General features: G+C 40.8%; 1 protein-coding gene across 10 annotated transcripts in view; it reads left to right on the top strand.

Annotated features, from left to right (window-relative positions):
• LOC118781590 (chromodomain-helicase-DNA-binding protein 9-like) overlaps positions 1-20,291 on the top strand; it is a 64,995-nt gene that overhangs the window by 3,744 nt on the left and 40,960 nt on the right. For 8 of the 10 annotated variants that reach the window (XM_036534568.1, XM_036534563.1, XM_036534559.1 and 5 more), the window contains exon 2: positions 19,292-19,683. In XM_036534568.1, coding sequence (XP_036390461.1) covers positions 19,292-19,683 — 392 coding nt within the window. Of the gene's footprint in view, positions 1-1,127; positions 1,203-17,268; positions 17,315-19,291; positions 19,684-20,291 lie in introns of those variants that run through there. The other 2 variants (XM_036534567.1, XM_036534566.1) reach the window with 2 other exon arrangements.

Here is a 20,291-nt window from a genome sequence, read left to right as displayed (position 1 = left end):
TAGGGGTGAGAAGGTCAGCTAGGTTGCCCTCGTTTCACTGTTCTCGGCACCATCAGGTGCCTGTAGGTTGCTCGGATAACATCGATGCAGTAGTGATTATCCTCCAGGTGACAGCTGCTTGGCTGAAGATTGCACAATGTTCAATTGGCAATCACTGAAGTTGAGTGAAAATGGGGAGAATGCAGAAATAGAGAAAATGTGAGGTTTGTCTCAATATAGGCTGAATGAAACATGGGTCGTTTTTTTTTTTTTTTATTAAATATTTTATTGTATTTTATACATAGTTACAACAGTTTTTCCTGGTCATGGTAACTTACACAATATCTGTATTTATTTTATTTATTCTGTTCCTTCTTGGTTTTGAGTGGTAGTGTGTAAGTGATTGTGGGAATCTGTGGGGTCCAGTGTATGTGAACAGTGTGATGTCATGAGCTGAGTGTGATCCCAATAATAAAGTGCTCCTAAAAGTGGTGGTAGCTGAGTCCAGTCAGTAGTAAATGTTTCAGTTGGTTGGATTTAATTGTATTTTTTTTTGACAGAACTTTGACATTAATCCCTACAGGACAATTAGGCAACAAATATAGAACAAGAGTAAGACAGTACAAGGCCTTAGTGGAAAAGTGCTCCATATTACATAGTGGAAAAGTGCTCCATATTAAGAGAGTAAAAAGACACAGTCGTGGTCTTTGCAGATGCATCCCCTTCTATATATGTTTTTGAGTTATTTTCTGCACAACCCACCCGCCCCCTTGGGTGTGGGGAGAGAATGGGTCTGGTGTGAGAAGATGGCCTGGAGCCATAGCTGAATCGCTGGCTTTGTCGCTTCCTGACACTGCTTTAAAAAGGTTTATATAACTCTGAGCCAGGGCGGAACTGTGGCCAGGCCTGAAACCTGACACCACGTCACTCAGAAGAGGAGGAGTGGCCACCTGCTGCTGGGAACCTTCCCTCTCTGTGTCTGTGAAAGGCTGTCACTGGCTCACTCTCCCAGGCATACGGCCCAGTCTGCTTGCACACTGCTGGAGAGAATGAGAGGAGGGCGGAGGGTGGGGGTCAGAGGTGAACAGGAAGCAGACTTTATATAAAGCCTGCAGTCTTGGCAATGGGAGGAAAGGGAGGCGGAGCAATAGAGGAAGGGGGAAGTTGTTCTTGGATTTAGACTGTGAAGACCATGTGGGATCCCTGCCAGCCAAAATTGCACAGTAGGTCTGACAAATAAGCATTCTCTTTTTTGTGTACAGGGAAGTTTAATCCACTTTACTTTGTTGACCGGTGGTTTGGGCCTCTGGTAGTGGTATCACTCTGTGTGCAGATGGGTTTTTGTGTGGCTGGAATGTCAGGCTCGTGGGTAGTGACGCAACGTGAACTCCCCAAGCCCCACTAATGCCGGCTTTTAACCGCTCACTGGGAAGCGAGAATCTTTCCACCCACTGACAAACTCCCTGCCTGTCTTGTGGGAGAGAAGGGAGGAGAACTGTCTGTTTTCAGTGATTTTTAGTGGCACATGCTTAGGTGTTTGCCTGAAACCAAGAGTGGAAACAAACCAATTTTTATAGCTATAGCTATTTCTGTGCCTATTTTTGAGCTTAATAAGCTGTAATAAAGTGAATGCACTTGCTTTACGAGTGAAATGGTCATTTCTGTTATGTTTCCCCCCCATGGCGACAGTAATAGGAATGGGAGTTAGTTATTGTTGCAGACAGGTTTTGAGGGTAGTGGATAGATGGAAGACGGCAATTGCTGTTCATGAATTGAAGGCCCTTTTTTTTACAACATCCAGTGATATTAGATAGGAATATGCCATATAATCAGATGGTTATAAGGAATGTTAATGGGGTAAAGTTCAATTCTTCTTTTGTGTCAGCATGTTAAGAATTAAGTTCCACTCTCAGAGATGCAGTTATTTTACTCTTAGGCCTATATGTTTCATCTTTCTTTATCAGGTATGAGCTGTACAACATGTTTGGAAATAGCTTTCATATTTTAATATGAACACTGTGTGGACATCTACACAAAATAGGTTAACACAGGTTTGAAAAATTTATCACGTGGCATATGGATAGGGTTTACAAATCCCTAAACATATATATTAAGCTTACATTTCCATGCAGTTTTAAGCTCATAGTTTTGCTGGAAATGTTTTTTTGCTTTACTAGCCAACATTTCATATAGAGGTTGTAGAATATCATATTTACAAAGCACCACAAAGTTAAATTGCAAGGTTACCAAATCCTACCATTTTCATAGTAATCAGGGTAATAGGGAACTCTTGTCGCAGCCTGAAACCATGCTCTGCACTTGTTTTAAATGAAGTGTACTTGTTGTTGCAGTGCAGAAAAATAGTCTAATGGTCCAACTACAGCTTTCCTCATGCTAGTAACACTCTGTCAATCTCAACTAGGGCTGCAACTAACGACTATTTTGATAGTCGAATAATCTATCACTATTGAAACGAATAAGCGACTGTTCGGATTATAAAGCACACAGTTACTCAATGGCTCTTATTTATCTATCGCCTTTTAAATTTAGCTTGAGGTTGGAGTAATTCAGTGAGGGCAGTTGCTTGCTGGGGGGTACAAGTCTGCTTCCTTTGAAGAAAGCCATCCATGGAGATCCAACAAACCCATAACTCATTCAAATTAAGACCTGATGTCATTGTGTATTTATGCGTTACAACATGAAACAATCGGGGTGGAGGAAAAAATATCTCTCTCCCTCTCCCTCTCTCGGATAAAACCAGCAACTGTTTGGTTACAACTCCTGCTCCTTAACCACTGTGCTACACTGAATGAATTTGGGGCAGGCAGTGAAATTTGGGCACAACGATAAAAAGAACGGCTCTCAAGTATGACTCGGAGCCCTTCGTTCGTACCAAAAAACCGATCAAAAGGCTTGGATGGGTCGCGAACGTAACATCACTAATTCCAATGCAACCCACATTGGGCACGCACGCATCGACACGAGTTGTAGAAATCTTTCGCAATTTAGAAAGTATCAAATTCTCCAGTGTTCTCTAAACTTGTGCACTCGGCAGCAACACCATCTCCAGCCATAAACATCACCATGACAACGATGCAACGTTTAAGCAGAGACAGGCTCTGGTTTAAAGTTGTAAAGTTAGAGCACATTTGGAATGTGAACAGGATTGTTGTGAATAAGAGGTTATTTGCTAGACTGTATGTTCAATGTCATTAATAATTTATTGATCAAGAGAAAATGTATTTCAAAATAGAAAACGTTACAGCTCATACCGTGAAGTAACATGGCTTTTAACATTAACATTGGCTATGCTAGCTAACTAACTTAACGAGACGAGTCTTCATCATCCAGAAAGCCAACGTGCTTGAGCATAACTGATGTGCTGCCATGCCAGGCAAGGTCAAGTTTGCCATGCCAGGCAGAGTTAACCCTTTCGCGCATGGGGTCACACCGGTGTGATTTGCCGTTTAGCGCTTATGCTTAAAATGGTGCGATTAGAAGAATTTTTCTAGATTTAATTTATCTAATTTTAGCTTTGAGGAAACAGCGATTTAACATTAAAAAATATAGCAAATGCTAACTGAAAACTGGGAAGCTTAATAATGCTAATGAAAGCATAACAAACCATGTAATGGAACACGCGTGCTACATAGAATAAAAAATAAGTTACGTGCGAAAGGGTTAAGAGTGAAATGCTGCCACACTTTTGAGGTCTTTGGTCGGGAAGGTGTTGTTCACTCCAGTAAAGCAACGTAGCTTAGGCTACATGTCTGAGCATTCTGAGTCAGCACGAAAAACACACGCTATGATGTCACCAACTAACTGACAATTAAATTCATTGGCAACTAATTTGGTAATCGATTTTAGTTGACTACGTCAATTATTCATTGCACCCCTAGTCTCAACAGCATGCCAAGTGGAAGCAAGAGGACCATGCTCAGCTGAATTGTTTATTTCACAAGTAACTTGAATGGGCAGATTTCCTTGCTAAATTTCCACTCATGCGGCTACCTTGGTTGTTTTTAAGACTTCTCTGCTTTTATAGGAAACCATTGTCTAACAAGCTAACCAAAAATATGTTGATTGGGATACTGAATGTTATGTCATTCAGTCAGTATTTGTTGCTCAAATATATTGTATTGACCAGTAGGTTAAAATGGACACAGGTTTCTGAAAGGTTCTGAAATGGACACAGGTGGGATTTTTCATTCGTCAGACATTACAGTACACATTGGGCTGTTTTCTGAAAAATAATATAATGACATAACTGTTATTGTTTAGCATTCCTTGTTGGGGGAAAATGTTTTCAAAAGAACGTCTGTTAAATCACATTGTATGGTTGGACACAATCTCAAATATGAAAGACCTTCAGACTTAAATGAAATGTAGCATTTTGGTTAACTGAACAGCTTTTCAGTGCAAAAACAAAAAAGCAGCTGGTGATTTGGGGATATCATAAATTTATATTATGTGACTACATATTGATTTTTTTTTTCTTCTAGCCGATGTCCAAGGTTAGATTATGGTGAAGTAGTTTATCAGGGCTTTGATAGCCAGATTGCCTACCTTTCTATCTTGAACATCTTATTTATCATCTCATCATATAGATTTTAGCTATTGTGCAGTTTAGTGTCTAAGTAGTGCATAGCTTGGGGCAGAACACAACAGAGACTGTTTGTTCTTTGATGCTACAGTCAACCTTATGAGAGAAATGCTTTGAAAAATGTATTTGTAGAGAAATTAGGTTTGCAGTACATGGGTATTATCAAACACTGCCCCATGAAAACAGTCAGGGAATGAACACATTACTGTGTCACTTAGTGTACAATGGTGCTAGGTAATGCATGGGTCCTTCAAATGTATTATTAACCTAATTGCAACAGTGTCCCGAGACTGTCCTGTCTTTTCTTATCTGTGTAGGAAATACAAAGGTGTTTTTGAAGTGCTTTCAAGCTGTTGATGCTTTGAACACATGAGATGTTTTTGCTCTTTTTGTAGATGGAAATTGAATGCGAATTAGGCCTAATTTGAGTACTCCCCTGCACCTTGTCTCCCCAGTCCCACAATGCCCTGCTGTCATCTGTCCCCTCCAGTGTACCCCCCACAGGCACCTGTCTCTGGCTGAAGTGGAAGGGGAAATTAGAGCAGAAAAAAAAGATTGACCTCACACAGCACTCAAACCTCTCAATCTGCCTGGAGCTTGAATCTGCATCTCCCTGCCTAACGTGTCTCATTCTCCTCCATGAAAGAAGAGAGGTTCTAAATAATGCAAGAGCAGTAAAAGTATGGAATTAGACACACTGCTGTAACTTGGCATTGATGGCTACGGCTCTCCTCTGGACCACTCTACACTCCTCCCCTTTCAGCAGGATGAATGGGGCTGCACTGCTCCTGTGTGGCTCTTCTGAGTCTTAGGACCCACAGTAAATCTGTCTCCAGCACTGTGCCTCCAGTGTGACCAGTGTGTCTGATACAGCATCTGATACGACACATATGTTTGAGAGAATCGTTGCTCGGGGGAGGTCAAACCCTTTGTAGGTGAAAAAACAACCGACTTTCTCCTCTACAGCATTGAAGAGGGATTCTGAGTAATAGTGAGACTGTTGCCTAAAAGATCCACACAAGCACTCTCCTGTACCATATCTTTAATGTGGCCTCCTAAATCTGTCTGTGTTACTGTTACAGTTTGAAGACACACCCAATTCTAAACTGATTTAGATCAAGATTGGGCATGAGCCAAATAATGTTAAATGATTTTACCCTTACCCATTGTTTCCTGTGAGTATGTAGACTGGCATTACTCACTGGTCTGTGCCTCTTGCTGCCTGGTTGGCACAGAGCTGGGATGTCTAACATCAGAGGTCCCCCATCACCGAGGCCCTATTAAGTTAATCTCCTGAGATCTTCTAATGTGCTGAAGAATGCGGCTGGAGAATAAGGCCATGCTTTCTCAGCCCAGCATTCGCCCCGGGTCAGCTCTGCCCCACTCACTGTTTTACCCTCTCACCAATTCTCAGGCACACACAACAGCTATGAGTGTAGCATAGTGGCTGAGCAACTGAACTGCATGCTATAGTTCTTGAGTGGTGCAGCATGGTTGGACATCTGAGCAAGTTTAACCTAAATTTTGGATGTGTGGCATAAGTGCAGACAGGGGCTTCTAATCTAAGCGCTGCATAAAGACTAAAACCTATGTCAGCTAATGTGCAACAATGAATACATTAGTAGTCGTGATGACCTTTTTTAATGACTTCTTAATTATATCATGGGTTCCTAATATGGGGAAGGTGAAAAGGTATGGGCATCAGTGGATGAGCTACAGCTGTCTATACAAGGGTGTGGGATGCTCAGACTGGTTTAAATTTGTTTTTACAGATCATGGTAACATTTTCAAGTAGCTGCTAATCATAGCAGCTGACCACCCGTGCGTTTGCACTGCAATGTAGTTAACATAGAAGTGACTAGTAACAACATTCAGAATGTTGGATACAGTGGGTTTGAAGTTTTGAGGATGATACAAAGAAATAAATCAAAAATGTGAAGTCATTCTCAGTTATTCCTGGAAATATTTGGCGTTTCCTAGCATAGTTGAAGTGTAGCTAGTTTGGTGCCTAGCAATTTGGATCCTTTGTGTTACACTAATATAAAATAGCGAAGTTTACTGTATGAAAACAACAAATTTAGCTAGTAAGTTAGCTAGCAAGCTAGCTACTACTTGCAACAACAGCAGCTAGGTAAGACAACACAGAAATAATAATTGGCTAGCCTAAGGAACCACAACAGCATCCTTATTTACTACTTCTCTGAAATTGTCAATCTAACCTTGCAATCTACTTTGCGTTGAAGGGCTGAGTTAAGCAGGTTTTTTTCCCCCAGAAATCATTCTTCAGAAGTGCCATTCATTAGACTGGCATTGCTTGCAAGGCTTTGAAATCCTTGTTCTGACACTGTTTTGGGAAATTCATGTAGCTATACTAACATTATGTATAGTATGTAGCTGCGTTGAACTTTCACGATAACCTTTATTGGGGCTCAAACTCATGTTATTCTTTGTCAGACCTACACCAAACCTACTGTTCTGGCTGTGACCAGTTTGAAACTGAGGTTTTGAGTTGGGACTATGATCTGGAAATCTTCCAGTTCAGACTGTCTGATACCCTTCATTTTCCTTTCATGGAAACAGGGTATTACAGTGCAGCAACAAAAACATTTGTTTGACTACATTATAGAATGAGATGAGATTTAATTGGACTTATCCTGACATTTGTGACCCTATTAACTGTGTCAAGGTAGTAAACTATTCAGTATAAACAACTGGCCGTTACTTTGACTCTCTGTGTGAAATGGGAGTTATATCAATTGGATGATTGATGTAAGAACACCATACATATGCATTATTTACATCCTGTCTTACACATATTTACTGTTCTTTTTGATGATTACCTCCACCCACAAGCAATGTCTGTGCTTTGATGTTATGCAAAATTGAATTGTGGTGGTGGGGGTGGAGAGCTATCCTAAAATGTGTGCTTACTTGTACATCAGCCTATATGAATGTGCTTGTTAGGGGCCCTTCATCATGATTAGCAGGGCAGTTGATGGTGGGCTGTAAATCTGCGTGCCAGTCCCTGTTTTATTCTCAGGATTCCCCCTGTCCCCACCTTCAAAGATGCTTATGTCAGGCATCGCCAGTCTGTCTTGGTTTGCTGTCCAATAAAAACACTAATAGGCCTCAACACACTTACCCTCCTGGTATGTCTATAAAGACAGTCCCTATGACCCACTGGAGATGTAAAAAGTTTGAGATTTAATCAAATGAGCATGTGAATTAGGTGGATTACAAAAGCCAGCCTAATGTGCCCCCTATTTAAAGTTGGGTTTAGGGCCAGCAGAGAAAATCTGAAATTTGACATGGCTAATGGTATTCTTACCTGAAATATTAATGGATGCATGCATGAGAAATTAACATGCTGATCTGTGTGCCTTGGCTGGAAAGCCAGATGCTCCAAGTATCTGTCCACCTCAGGTAGAACTGCTCTATTTAGGTGCCATTGTAGCATTCTTGGCTGCTGTTGTACAAGTTGCAGAGGGGAGCATACCTCACGCATATACAGCCAGAAAGTCAGGATGTATGTATAGAGTCAGTACTTTTCTGTTATTTATTTATTTTTATTTTGGCTTGTTTTCTACCACTCTCTTCTATCTGCTACTAATATGCTACCCAGAATCTCCACAGAGAGGAGCCTACTAAATGCAGAATTAAACAAATAAATTGAAACAATTGTCTTCAATCAATAACCTTCTGCATAATATTGAACCATATTAAATGAATTTACAATGAACTTATAATTGCCTTCTCTTGGACACAGTCTTTGCCAGGATTTTAAGCAGGCAGTGGCTTTCTTCAGTGAAGACAGTGCATACTGCACAGTCTGAACAGACCGCATGAACTGCTGCTAATGAATTCCTGCATACTGCATGCTATTAAGTGTCAGTCAGTACATGCAGCCCCCCTTTTTTGGTTAAAACAATTATTTTCTATGATTTTATGTTTAAAGTTTTCTCTGGGTCTTCAGACAGCATAACTAACTAATTATACAATATTAATGAAGTAAAATGATCAAATGTACCCTGAGTTATCACAGTTTATTACATTAGAGCTATATGTACAAGCAATGCATACACATTGTTTTAATGAAGTCCCATGATAATGCACTCCCTCTTTCCAAGTATTTTTACTGCATAGGCTGTTTCACACCCTAAAGTTATGTTATGTAAAGGGGTCTTTACAGAACAATTTATCATTTTATTCATATTATTTTGAGCAATTATTTTGTTGGCTGTTGAAGGCACACAAGGCAACCACCAGGGTGTGAGGGAGGTGGGCTAAGGTCACTGTTCCAGTATTTGATAACCTGATAATATATCTCCAAACTCTTAGTTTATACTGTTTGCTGTCTTGCAGCAAATTTTATGTAGCAATGATTTAAGGCAGTAGTAAATAAGGGCAGCATTATGGAATCTGTAGTTTTGTTTTAGTGTGCCAGATTCTGCCATGAATTGGCCAGTTACATTTGAACACGGAACCTTAGATTTCAGATGTGTGTGCTGTGCTTACAGTGATTCCACTGTACCATGGGAAGTAGGAGCCCTGTGCAAACTGTAAATGTGCACGCTGTTGGGAATGCACTCTAATAATAGAATACCTTAACTTTTTTTTTTTTTAATGTACACAGCTCTGTCATCAGTCTCAGCCATTGCCTCTGTTGTAATTTTCCTTCTGGCAGTTTTCTGTGGTTCAGCCGGTGTATGGATTTTAGTCTCATGATTTGTATGTTTTCTGTAAGCTTAATCAGTGAGGCACACTTGTTTCATTTCCTTGAAACTGAATGGGATGTAGTATAATAGTGTATTGGCCCTTGTTCAAGACAGTTTTTGAGCTGTACATAATGAAGTTTTTGTGGATTGTGTATGTGTTAGTCTAGTTTGTCTTCGAATCGCTAAAAAAATCAAACTTTTGCATGCAATACATGTGGCATGAGTGCATGCAGAACCATTGCTGCAGTGGCTTCTAACTCCCCTTAAAGAGCAAGTGGTTTCAAACGGTACATTAAATGTAGTTTTCGTAATTTGAAAGGATACCCTTAGAATCAACGGTATTGCATTTTTCAAATTCACTCACAAAATCAAGGCTAAAGGGGTTGTAGTTACTGCTTTTAGGACAAGATAATGTCTTAAATAGGCATACAACTTAAAGTAACTGCTCTGTAGCTCTCAGAGTTGCTATAGTAAGTTAATGGATTACAAGTACTCTCCTTACTGTATTTGAGTGTTTTTTTCCAGTATTTGTAGTTTTTGTGAGTATTGTTAGATGACGAAACTCTGTTTTACTCGTGTTTTAATAAAGCATTCTACTTTTTACTCCACAACATTTTCTGGGTTGCACATAGCTCATCTGAAGCTCATGCTTCACATGGTCATTATTTTATATTATATCACCAACTGTGCACAGAAAATAACTGGGCTCAAACAAATGGCCAAATTATTCAACCTACTATCACCGTAACAATTCAGTAGCCAGTCAAATCAACATCCTGCCCAAATTTGAGTATTTAGTTTTTTTTTGTACTACCAAGTGCTAAGAACGTAAATGTTCCTCCCTGCTCGCACTTGCACAAACTATTTAGCCTGGAAAACATGAGGAACAGTTGTGATAGTAGATGTATCAGCATACAGGGACTCTTAATATAGCCAGAGGATACATGTAAAGTTAAGTTTTCAAACATTTTATTCAGTAATATTTGAGTGGTTGCAAGCTAGCTAAATACAGCTAGCTAGTTATGTAATGTTATCACAATAGCCATTAGGTAGGCAGAACAGTCACTAACAGCCACCAAGATAACACCAGGTTAGCTAGCTAGAAGGTAATAGTTGAACTTGGCATCCTAGCTTTTGTTATGCATGGTAAATTAGCTAATATTTGCCAAGGAATCACCAAAATAGCACGTGCTAGCTTCTCGCTAGTCACTCATGTGTTGTATCTTTTGATATTCTGTGGTAATGTTAGCTAGTTAGCATTATAGCTTCAACACCCTGTATTCAAGAAATACACAATAACATGATGGCTGTCCAACAACATGAGTGAGATAGTTAATGAAACGAAACATTGTGTGTGTGTGTGTGTGTGTGTGTGTGTGTGTGTGTGTGTGTGTGTGTGCGCGCGTGCGTGTGTGCGTGGGTGCATGCGCGGGTGCATGCGCGTGCTCCTCCTTTTTGATTAATGCACATGTTGCACAGGACAGGTTGAATACACAAAGGAAAGTAGCTGTATTCAAGTAATTTATATTACATTGCAAATGTTCCAGAAATGCAGCACAAAAGTACTTCTAAGCATTTTTCCCATAAGGTACTTTTCTTATTCTTACTCAGGTAGGGTCTTGGAAAATACTTTTAAATTCTACTCAAGTAATTTTCTTCTGAAGTAACAGTACTTCAGTTTTTGCAGGATTTGCCAGGATTCTTTCCACCACTGCTACTGTGCATACAGGGCTCAAACAGACCACTAAAGCATTTGGCTATCCTGCAGGCCCCACAAGCTGGTTGATGTCTGTTCTCACATTAAAGGATCATTAAAGCCTGTTGCTCTTTTTAATCGGTTCAGGAAGCACCGCTGCAGATCATGTCCTGTTTCATTCATCAGCATTGTATGACTTGCGCCATTGTAACTGATAATTGGCCAAGATGTCCAGGTCTAATTAGTGGATTTAATCTTTTCCCCCCAGCCTACAAGTGTAATCTACATTTCATTAACTGGGGCACTGGTGGAGTGTCTGTTTTAAGGGTGGCTAAATATTACTGGTTACTCAAGCATCAGGCTCTCTTATTGTAATGTGCAGCCTACCTCCACTGCTGTGTTGAAAACAGTGGAAAGACAGTACTTGAAAGTGTTAGAGCATACTTTCCTGGAAGTGATTAGGGCTACTAATTAAGGTAAAAACGTGATCTTTGATATATAATACACACACAACATGTTGGGGGGCATAGGAGAAGATATTTTGTTGCTTTAGCTTGATTTCTGGGAAAGAAACAACCAAGAAGTAGTTTTTGTTTTGTTTTTGCTCAGAAGAAAAATGAAACATAAAATGTTTCATTGACAAAAAGAGAGCTTACTTCCTTCAGTTGTTGTGGTATTTGTTATAATAATAGCTAAAATGCAAGAGAGACATTGTTTCAGGAATAGATCATGACGCAAATGTAATGAGACTCAAATACATCCACTGTATAGTATGTAATCTGTCTGAGTTATAATATTTCATTCATCTGGAATAAACATTTATAGAAGGTGGAGTTTATATCCATATATATATATATATATATATATATATATATATATATATATATATATGTATTCCTTTTGTTGAATTTTCTGTATAATTTTGTTTTATGATGTACATTGTTCATAAAAAAAGGTAAGGCTTCACATTAAAAAATGGACAAAAAAAACACCAATTTTAAAACATTCAAATTTAGGGAATCAAAATATATAAGTGTAGTTATCCACCCCATCTTTGCACAATGTATAATCCTTAGAATAGGAATTGCGAGACCTTTGCTAGACTCAGCTCAGCTTTTGCAGAGAAAAACAAACATATGTACTCTCTGGTTTTAGGAATTCATGTTTGTTGCTACCCCCCCCCTCCATCACCATGAACGGGCTTGATAATGCCATGGTTAACCACATACCCAGCATTCAAAAGTGTACACATTCAAATTCTGAGGTTCTTCCATGGATTCCCCTCCCGGAGAGATGAAGACAGTACTGTTTCTACCTAACGTGTTCAAAACTCATTTTCTAGCTAGGACAGTAATTTAATATCTTAGGTTGTTCAAATGATTTTCAAATCCAGAAGAACATGGTAGCAACGGTGGAAGAATTTCTGTGTAGGTGTTAGTGGTCAACAAATATTTTATTTTCTGACCACATTGAACAACAGATCTAACTTAATAGAAGTTTTGCAGGGTCTTTTGAAATTCTTCAGGAGCTTAGAGAAATGCACTATGCACAAGGTTATGTCACATTCTGTTCAGTATGCATTGCAAAGCAACTTTGTACAAAGGCCCCAAACTAGCCTAGAGCTGACAACTCCCTGATGTGAATGTTGACCAGAGCATCAGCCTATCCTATTTGAGAAGTCTAAAAAGTCTGTAAAGTACCTTAATATGAAAAAGGCTTCTTTTTAAGTACCTCATCTTCCTCTTCCTTTCTTGGATGCCAAGTGGCTCAGCATAATAATTCCAAATGCCACTTTTTAATAGATCGCATCTGGGTACATTTTTATTTTGTCCTCGAAATTGTTGTCTTTGAGGTATGAGGAACAGCATGTCTTCTCATCTTATCTTCTAGGAGATATAGTGGCATTTGATCATACTATGAGCCATGATTAATTTAATTGCTGCGTTACCTGACATGAAATGAATGGAATCTGGACTGACAGGTTAAATTAGCTCAAACTGGAAGTCATACTCAGAATGCAGGCAGAGCATGACGGGAAAGGTCAAAGTTTGGGAGGCTTATTCATAAGATATTTATGGCACAAGCGTAACAACATTTTGTTTTAGTAATCATCAGGCTTTGTCGAATAAATCAGTGAAGAAAGGCTGACTGTCGCTGATTGATATTGATTTTGTTGTAGCAGAGCAAAACACTAATGGCAAGTAGGAAGATATTTGCATATTTGTAAATTAATATTCATTTAAATAAGCTATTAGTATATAGATAGGACCGTGGTGCTGTTTTTACTCCATGGTGTTTAGTTATATGGTGAAGGGTTTTTTTGTGGGGTAAGTGGCAATGATGTGGACAACTGGGTGACTTGGAGCTGTGTGATGACATCTATAGCACAGTATTTCTGTCTCTACAGTTCTCTGTGTTATTCAAATCTCACGTCTGTCAGCTGAGGAAAAAATAAAATGGTTATATCAACGCTGGATATGAGGCCATCCATCTTTGAGGGGCTGTAATAATGAATAGGACTGAAACTGCCACCTGCGTCTCTGTTCACACTGAAGAAGGAAAGCTGCTCTTAGCAGCAGAAGACAGAATATTTGCATTTTAACTGTTCAGTTGCCAAGGAGCTGCTGTATGGAAATCCTAGTACCATGTGATTAGTGAAGCATGTGTGCATTTGCTGTTTTTTTGGTCCCCTCATACTGACTGTCAGATGTCAAGAGAGAGATGAGCATGAACTGTATATGGACACCATGCTTGTGTGTATGTGCTTGTCTCTGTCTTCCTGTATTTGTGCACGCATATCTTAAATTGAGAATTCAGGTTGTCTCCTGCTCATAAATAAAGATTAATGACGAACTACTCTGCCGTTAAGAAACAAACCGTTACACCTTGGTTTGTAACCTTATGCAGAAATTACCAAAATGAGCCATTGAGGTACACAATGCTGTTAAGAGAGTGAAATTGTTGCCTTTTAGGATGTCAGGGGTAGGAGTTCAAAGGCTGTGATTCAGCTGTATTAAGAGTCAGTGCAATGGGTCTTGCTTATTTATCTGCTATATGGGATGTGCTGTCTGATTATCATGTAACAAAGATGCACATATTGTGCACACTCATGTCTGGAACATCACAGAAGTCTGCAGGGCTGGTTCCTTTCCCAGTAGTTCAAACTGCAAGGACTGACCTCAGAGAGGCGTCAAAGACACAGACAGAAGTAAACATTGCTGCTGTCAAGGTCTTTCTGATACAGTGTGGTTCCTTGTGAGCCACAGAATGCACAAAGCATGCAAGGTTGTTGAGAAGAGCACCACGGAGCCAGAGACTGTACATTTGCACCTAGTTTTCCATATACCCAGGTAAAATTCTTCACATCTCGACTGCCTTTTTTCTGGTCTTGATAAAGACTTTTGTTTTGGATGTGTTACTGTCCAGAAACATGTGGGTTGATTATTCTAGTAATGATGAGTCCTAAATATTGTTGTAAGTATTGTTTTTTATTCTGAATAAATTACTTAGTGTGGATGAAATATGCCAATATGCTGGACCCAGCAGGCCAGTATGTCACAGGATGATGGCTTGAATGTGGTGCCCATTAGGGATGTGCATCTCCATCACTGAGGCCGATGCGATACACATCTCGATGCATTGCCAATGATCCAATACATTAAAGATACATATGAAGCAACTACTAATGCAATGCGATATGATTCACCCCTATTGTGATGCAGTGCGATTCGACACGATCTGATTCAACACAATGCAATTCAACGCGATATGATGCGATGCAAAAGAATATGAATTCAGTATGGTACATAGTTTGATTTTTATTTTTTTGGTTCTTTTAAGCAGACAGCAAATCATAAATTAACTAAAAATGTGCCAAGTTAGTTGTGCTGCCTGTGTACTTTATTAATTGCATGCGTCTTGTCAAATTGTCCGTTGAAAAATCCAAAGTGTCACCAAACATTTGATTTGTAGTAATTCGGTGGAACATGTAGCTCTTCCTTCTCCATGATAATCTTATGACTCACCCGAACACTCCCCCAACTCACGCAAGACTTGGCCAAGAGACTTGACGAGAATTGGCCACTGACAGCAGTGGAGATGAGAGCGCGCTTGAGAAACAGTTTAGAGAGGAGGAGTCAATCTGAATATAAAATTATTGATCACATTTCTAATTAATAAAGACATAGGGCATCTACTAATAATTATATATAAATAAATCAGATTTTACCGATGCAAAAATGTTATTATTATGTCCGGTGCACACTTTTTTAATCGGGGCAATCGCTTCGTGAACTTTTATGCCAGTGCACTGGTGCAAATTGGTGAATCTTACCATCTCTAGTGCCCATAGTGATGCTGTGTGGTCAGGATTAGAGATGCAACTGCCCGCCGCTGTGCCTTTGCTGCTTTGAAGCTCCGCTGCTGTGGAGACTGTGGAGAGGATGGATTTCCATGGAAGCAAACTAGGAGGGGTTGAATAGCTAGTGTGGATGCAAGGGGCTCTGTGGCAGGGATACACCCCTCCACACAAGCAGGGAGGGCATATGTTGTAGATTATTGCTTCAGTAATTATTACGTCTCATGCAGACTCCCCAGAGAGAGACGCCGAAACGCTCAGCAGCAGAGACTGTAAATCACTGTTCCACTGCTTAGGAGCCTTGGAATCTTAAGCAGGCTGCACAGCAATGTACCTTCTTCATGGAGCACGGTGTTCATTTAGACATTATCTGTGTTCACGGGTCTCAGATTCTTAATAATGACTGTTATATGTCATTGTCACAGACTGTCATTCCGCAGTATGTTACAGTACCTTTTCAGCAGCATGTGATTATATGGTAACCATGCTCTGAAAGAGATGTAAAATCCAGGCTTCATACCTACCTCATGTGAAAGGGACCAGGAGTGATTTTCTGCTTTGATCTGCTTTGCTGAATGGGATTTCAGTGATGTGACCTCTCAGAACCCAGACACTGTGGACTGAGACACAGTCAGGTACTGGTGAAAGCCCCTCAGGTTACATGGGGGGGAATGCACCAATTTCAAGTGCAAGGAGGTTTTTTGTGGTTCCTCCCCATCCCTTGCACCATATGGTGGCACTTCACATTTGAAGGAGGCTGAACATCATAAAGAATTCCCTCCACAGGGACTCTAGCAGGATTGATGGGTCTTTCATTTATTGACAGGACTTTTGTCCTTTGAACCAGGACTGTTTCTTAGAAACACACTGACTGAAAGGTCATTTCAGTGGCTTATTTGTGATACCTGGCTGCTGTCATAGACTGCACATGATTTAACTGTGGATTTGGAATTTAACTCCTCAGCGAATATGGTGTCTTTGCTAGTTATTTTTAAATTGGATGTAGGGTGTATATTCGTTATATTAGTAGCTGTTCTGAAAGTTTACAACCACTGCTCTTGAGTGGTAGGTTTATGTATTCAGAATTATATGTTAGAAAATATTGTATAGTTTATATGGTGCTTAACAAAAACATAGATTACATCAGGTAGGTTTGATTTGGGGTTGATGAAATCCAGTGCTTTTAGAGTTAAAATTGTGAAAGTTAATGTAATAACTACTAGCACCATCTGCTGGTCTTCTAGCTCACAAAAAATGTGAGTGAAAGAAAGAGAGAGAGAGTGAGCGAGAGAGAGAGAGAGAGAAAAACGAGTGGATTTTAACGACATCTCTAATATTCATGCTGATGCATTTTGCTGCTTTGTGCTTTCATTTTCCGCCGCTCTGTCGGAAGCTCGCACTCTCAGCACACTCCTCAGCCAGGGAAAGGGGAGGGGAGAGAGGGAAGAGGAGGAAGAAAAAGTGGAGAAAAGCAAACCAACCAACCACGCTAGTACAAAACCCTTTTATACACATAGGAACCTACCTTAGCCTGGGATGTGAGAGGAAGAGGCAAGGAGGAGAAGGAAAAAGAGATTGGTGTTTGAGGGAGGTAGGAATAGCATCGGACTGCCAGGGAGACCCAGCTAAAAACAGCAGAATGAGAGCTCCCAGTGCAGCCACGCACCTCTGCTCTCACACCTCCGACTGAACCGGGATCAGCCGTCACTTCCCAATGCTTTCCCCCTGAGCCCAGCCTGCTAGGGGAGGAGGAGGACGAGAACGAAGAGGGACTGCTGGTAGCAGTTGCTGTGTTGGGGGTAGGGTGGGGGGGAGGGGGGGGAGAGATCGGGTTTGGAAGAAGCAGTGGAAGGAGAGACAGCAGGAGTGAGAGAGGAAAAAATCCCGGTGAAAAGGGCAAGGCTTTTGTTAGGCTGCTGAGGGGGAAAAAAAACATGTCTTCAGTGAAGAGGCCAAGAGGAAGGGTAAGTGAGACACGCGGGCAGCCTTAAGGGAGGGAGCGGGGAGGGGGGGCTGAAGGGCTGACAGGAATCAAACCCCTCTCTGCTACTGCCTCACACTGCAGCCTCTGCATCGCCATCTTGTAACTGCTATTTTTCTTTTCTATTTTAATATCATTCAGCTGCAGCAGGCCTTAAAGTGGCACAATTCGTTTGCTCGCTTTACTCCTTTCCCCTTTTTACTTAGATGCTCCCACTCCCCATCTCATTCACTCCCTCTCTCTCTGTCCCTCTCACGCTCTCTCCCTCTCACTGCCCCCACCCCCCCCACCCCCCTTCCAATGCAGCAGTGGCTCTGTGTTTGCGTCGGCAGGGTCTCACATGTGCTCTAAACATTAGTCACCTAAGAGGCCACTACATGAGGCAGCAAAGTGAGCCACTCCAAACACGTTCCCAGTACCTTCCGCTGTATTGTCTGTGAATGCTTTCATTGGAGGTTGTGGTGGCAAAGAGCTTCATATCACCACAGTGCTCCAAGCCTTTCTATTTATTTATAGATGTAGCACAAATCTGTAGGGCATTTAATTTGGTTTGTTTGTATCCACTTTCCTGTTCTCCAGCTTGTTTTTTTTTTTCCCAATAAACTTGAAGTGGATTAATGAGACTATTCCAGTGCTGGGGAGTAATTTTCCCTCATAGCCTTGGTAAGGCACACGTGAAAAAACGTAATAGAGTTCTTGTTTATCATCCAAATGAATTGCTATTTATTCCATCCCCCTACCCCCTTTTGTTTCCGTGCTTCTAGTTGATTCTCTTTATTTAGCATGCAGGATAGCAACTGGCCTTGGCATGGTCATGTATTTGCAAAGCTTTCAGACTGGGGAAAAATATAGTCCAAGGCTGCATTTCAAGGGGTTGACGTGGGACAGTATATCACAGTGTGAAGCATGAGTGTTTTCATATAGTTGTGAATTTCATTTTTTATACTTTTATGTGGTGTTATCCATTTTTTTTCCTTTCCCTTTTGCTGTGTTCTGCGTTATTGATGTTGATTGTGGTGCTGTACCTGTCAATCTGGACTACTGTAGAAAAGACCACTATCACTGGTTGGAGAGGAGAAGCGGGAGTCCTGTGTGTTGGTCAAGTGTACAGATCAGAGATTTGAAAACACCATTGTGTGTGTGTGTGTGTGTGTGTGTGTGTTACTGTAAAAAGTGGTATTTCTTTCTCTAAAGCTGTGAGAGAAAATCAATGGATGCTGGCTTTGACTGGTGTGACAGCTTCTCTTCATTTTTAATGGCAGCTTGCTGTGGCATCTCGCTGTCACAAATACGTTTATTTCACAACATTTTAATATGTCATCTCTCTCATCTTTTGCTGGACAGATCATAATTTCTGTGAACCTAACCCATCAAATGAATTAGGTTTTCAGGTTTTCAGAAATTCCTGATCTACATAGAGGTGTAAATTTATAAACCTCTTTTATTTGCTCAGTCAGTATGGATCCAAATTTATAGAGAACTACATGTTTAACAGTTGACAGTGGACAGCATTTATAGAGTAAGCCTACATAGCATTTGGTACCAAACTGATGTGCATGCAGTGATGTGGCTAATTGGTAGATAAATTGCCTAAGGCTAAAAAAGTAAGGTAAATTGGGAGCAACTGAGTGACAGCTCAAGTGTTGACACAGGAGATGGGTGATGCAAGGTTTCTTCGCTCGTCTGTCAGCATGTTTTGCTTGTTTTACTATTGGCCCTCTAAAGCAAGTCATACAGTCAGCTTCTAATATGTGTAAAACATGAAGGTATTTTAATTCTAAATGTCAGACCAAGCAAATATTAAAAAGGATTAGAAGATGTAACCTCTGTTATGACTTTGAGATTTCATAAATCCACAGAGTTGAAAAGAAGTTATTCTGTATACTAAATATACTCTGTATGTAGTGTGATGACAGGGATGTATTTGTAGTGATTGTATATCTCTCCTCTCCTTCCTTAGCCCCGTAAGAACACTAATGGTTCCAGTAACCACCCACGGGTCCTCAGCCTGACGATGAAGAGCAGCTCATCATCATCTTCATCATCCTCATCGTCCTCCTCCTCTTCCTCCTCCTCCTCCCCCTCCTCCTCTGAAAAGAGGCTGCAGAAGAAGCAGCTGATGGAGATGGTGCCAGAGGACAAGCAGGAGAAAGCCAACCGGATCATCTCAGAGGCCATCGCCAAGGCCCGGGAGAGGGGCCAGAAGAACATCCCGCGGGTCATGAGCCCAGAGAGTTTCCGCTCACCGGAGCGCAGGACGCACCACAGCAGCAAGGCCCAGGCCAAGGAGAAGGCCTCCAAGAAGGCCAGGATCATACCCCCTGCCAAGGCCAAACAGAGGCCCAAGATTGGGTAAGTGCTACTCTGCCATGGGCTGCTAAAAAGCTGTAGCAGCAAATAGGTGAATGTGCACTAGACATGTAAGTGTTCTTTGATCAGCTGTGTTTACTGTTCTGTGATTACGGAAATGTTTTTGAGTTATTCTTATGCTTTGTTTTTGATCTGATACTAGTAATACAAATGCCCACCACACCCTTGGGACTGTAGTAGCATTGATCTGATTCTGTGCCGTGTTCTGATTTGACCTGAGTCTGGGAATAAGGTATATGCCCTGATAGATTAAGGACTTAATAAATTATAAGATTCATGACTTACAACAATTAAGGTGGCCTCCTGGTTTCTGCAACACATGGCTTAAATTGGTCTAGAGTGTAATGCCAGATGCAGCTATGTGTAGGGCCCAGCAGGTTTTCAGGTGGATTGTTAGTGTGCTTCCCCTCTGTCTACAATGAGTGCTGTGATCCTGAAAATCCTTGTCGGATCAGCATCATTGGTGCTTTAGCCTTGCAAGGGCATCTATTGCAATGGCCTAGTTATCCCTCTGGGGTAGTAGTGAATCTCCTCAGCAAAATGAAGCAAATACCAAAAAGGTGGTGTGGGCACAGTGCTGTGTCAGACTG

This window comes from Megalops cyprinoides, chromosome 8 (genome assembly GCF_013368585.1).
Source record: "Megalops cyprinoides isolate fMegCyp1 chromosome 8, fMegCyp1.pri, whole genome shotgun sequence".
Lineage (NCBI taxonomy): Eukaryota > Metazoa > Chordata > Actinopteri > Elopiformes > Megalopidae > Megalops > Megalops cyprinoides.
This window is presented reverse-complemented; position numbering and strand designations above follow the sequence as displayed.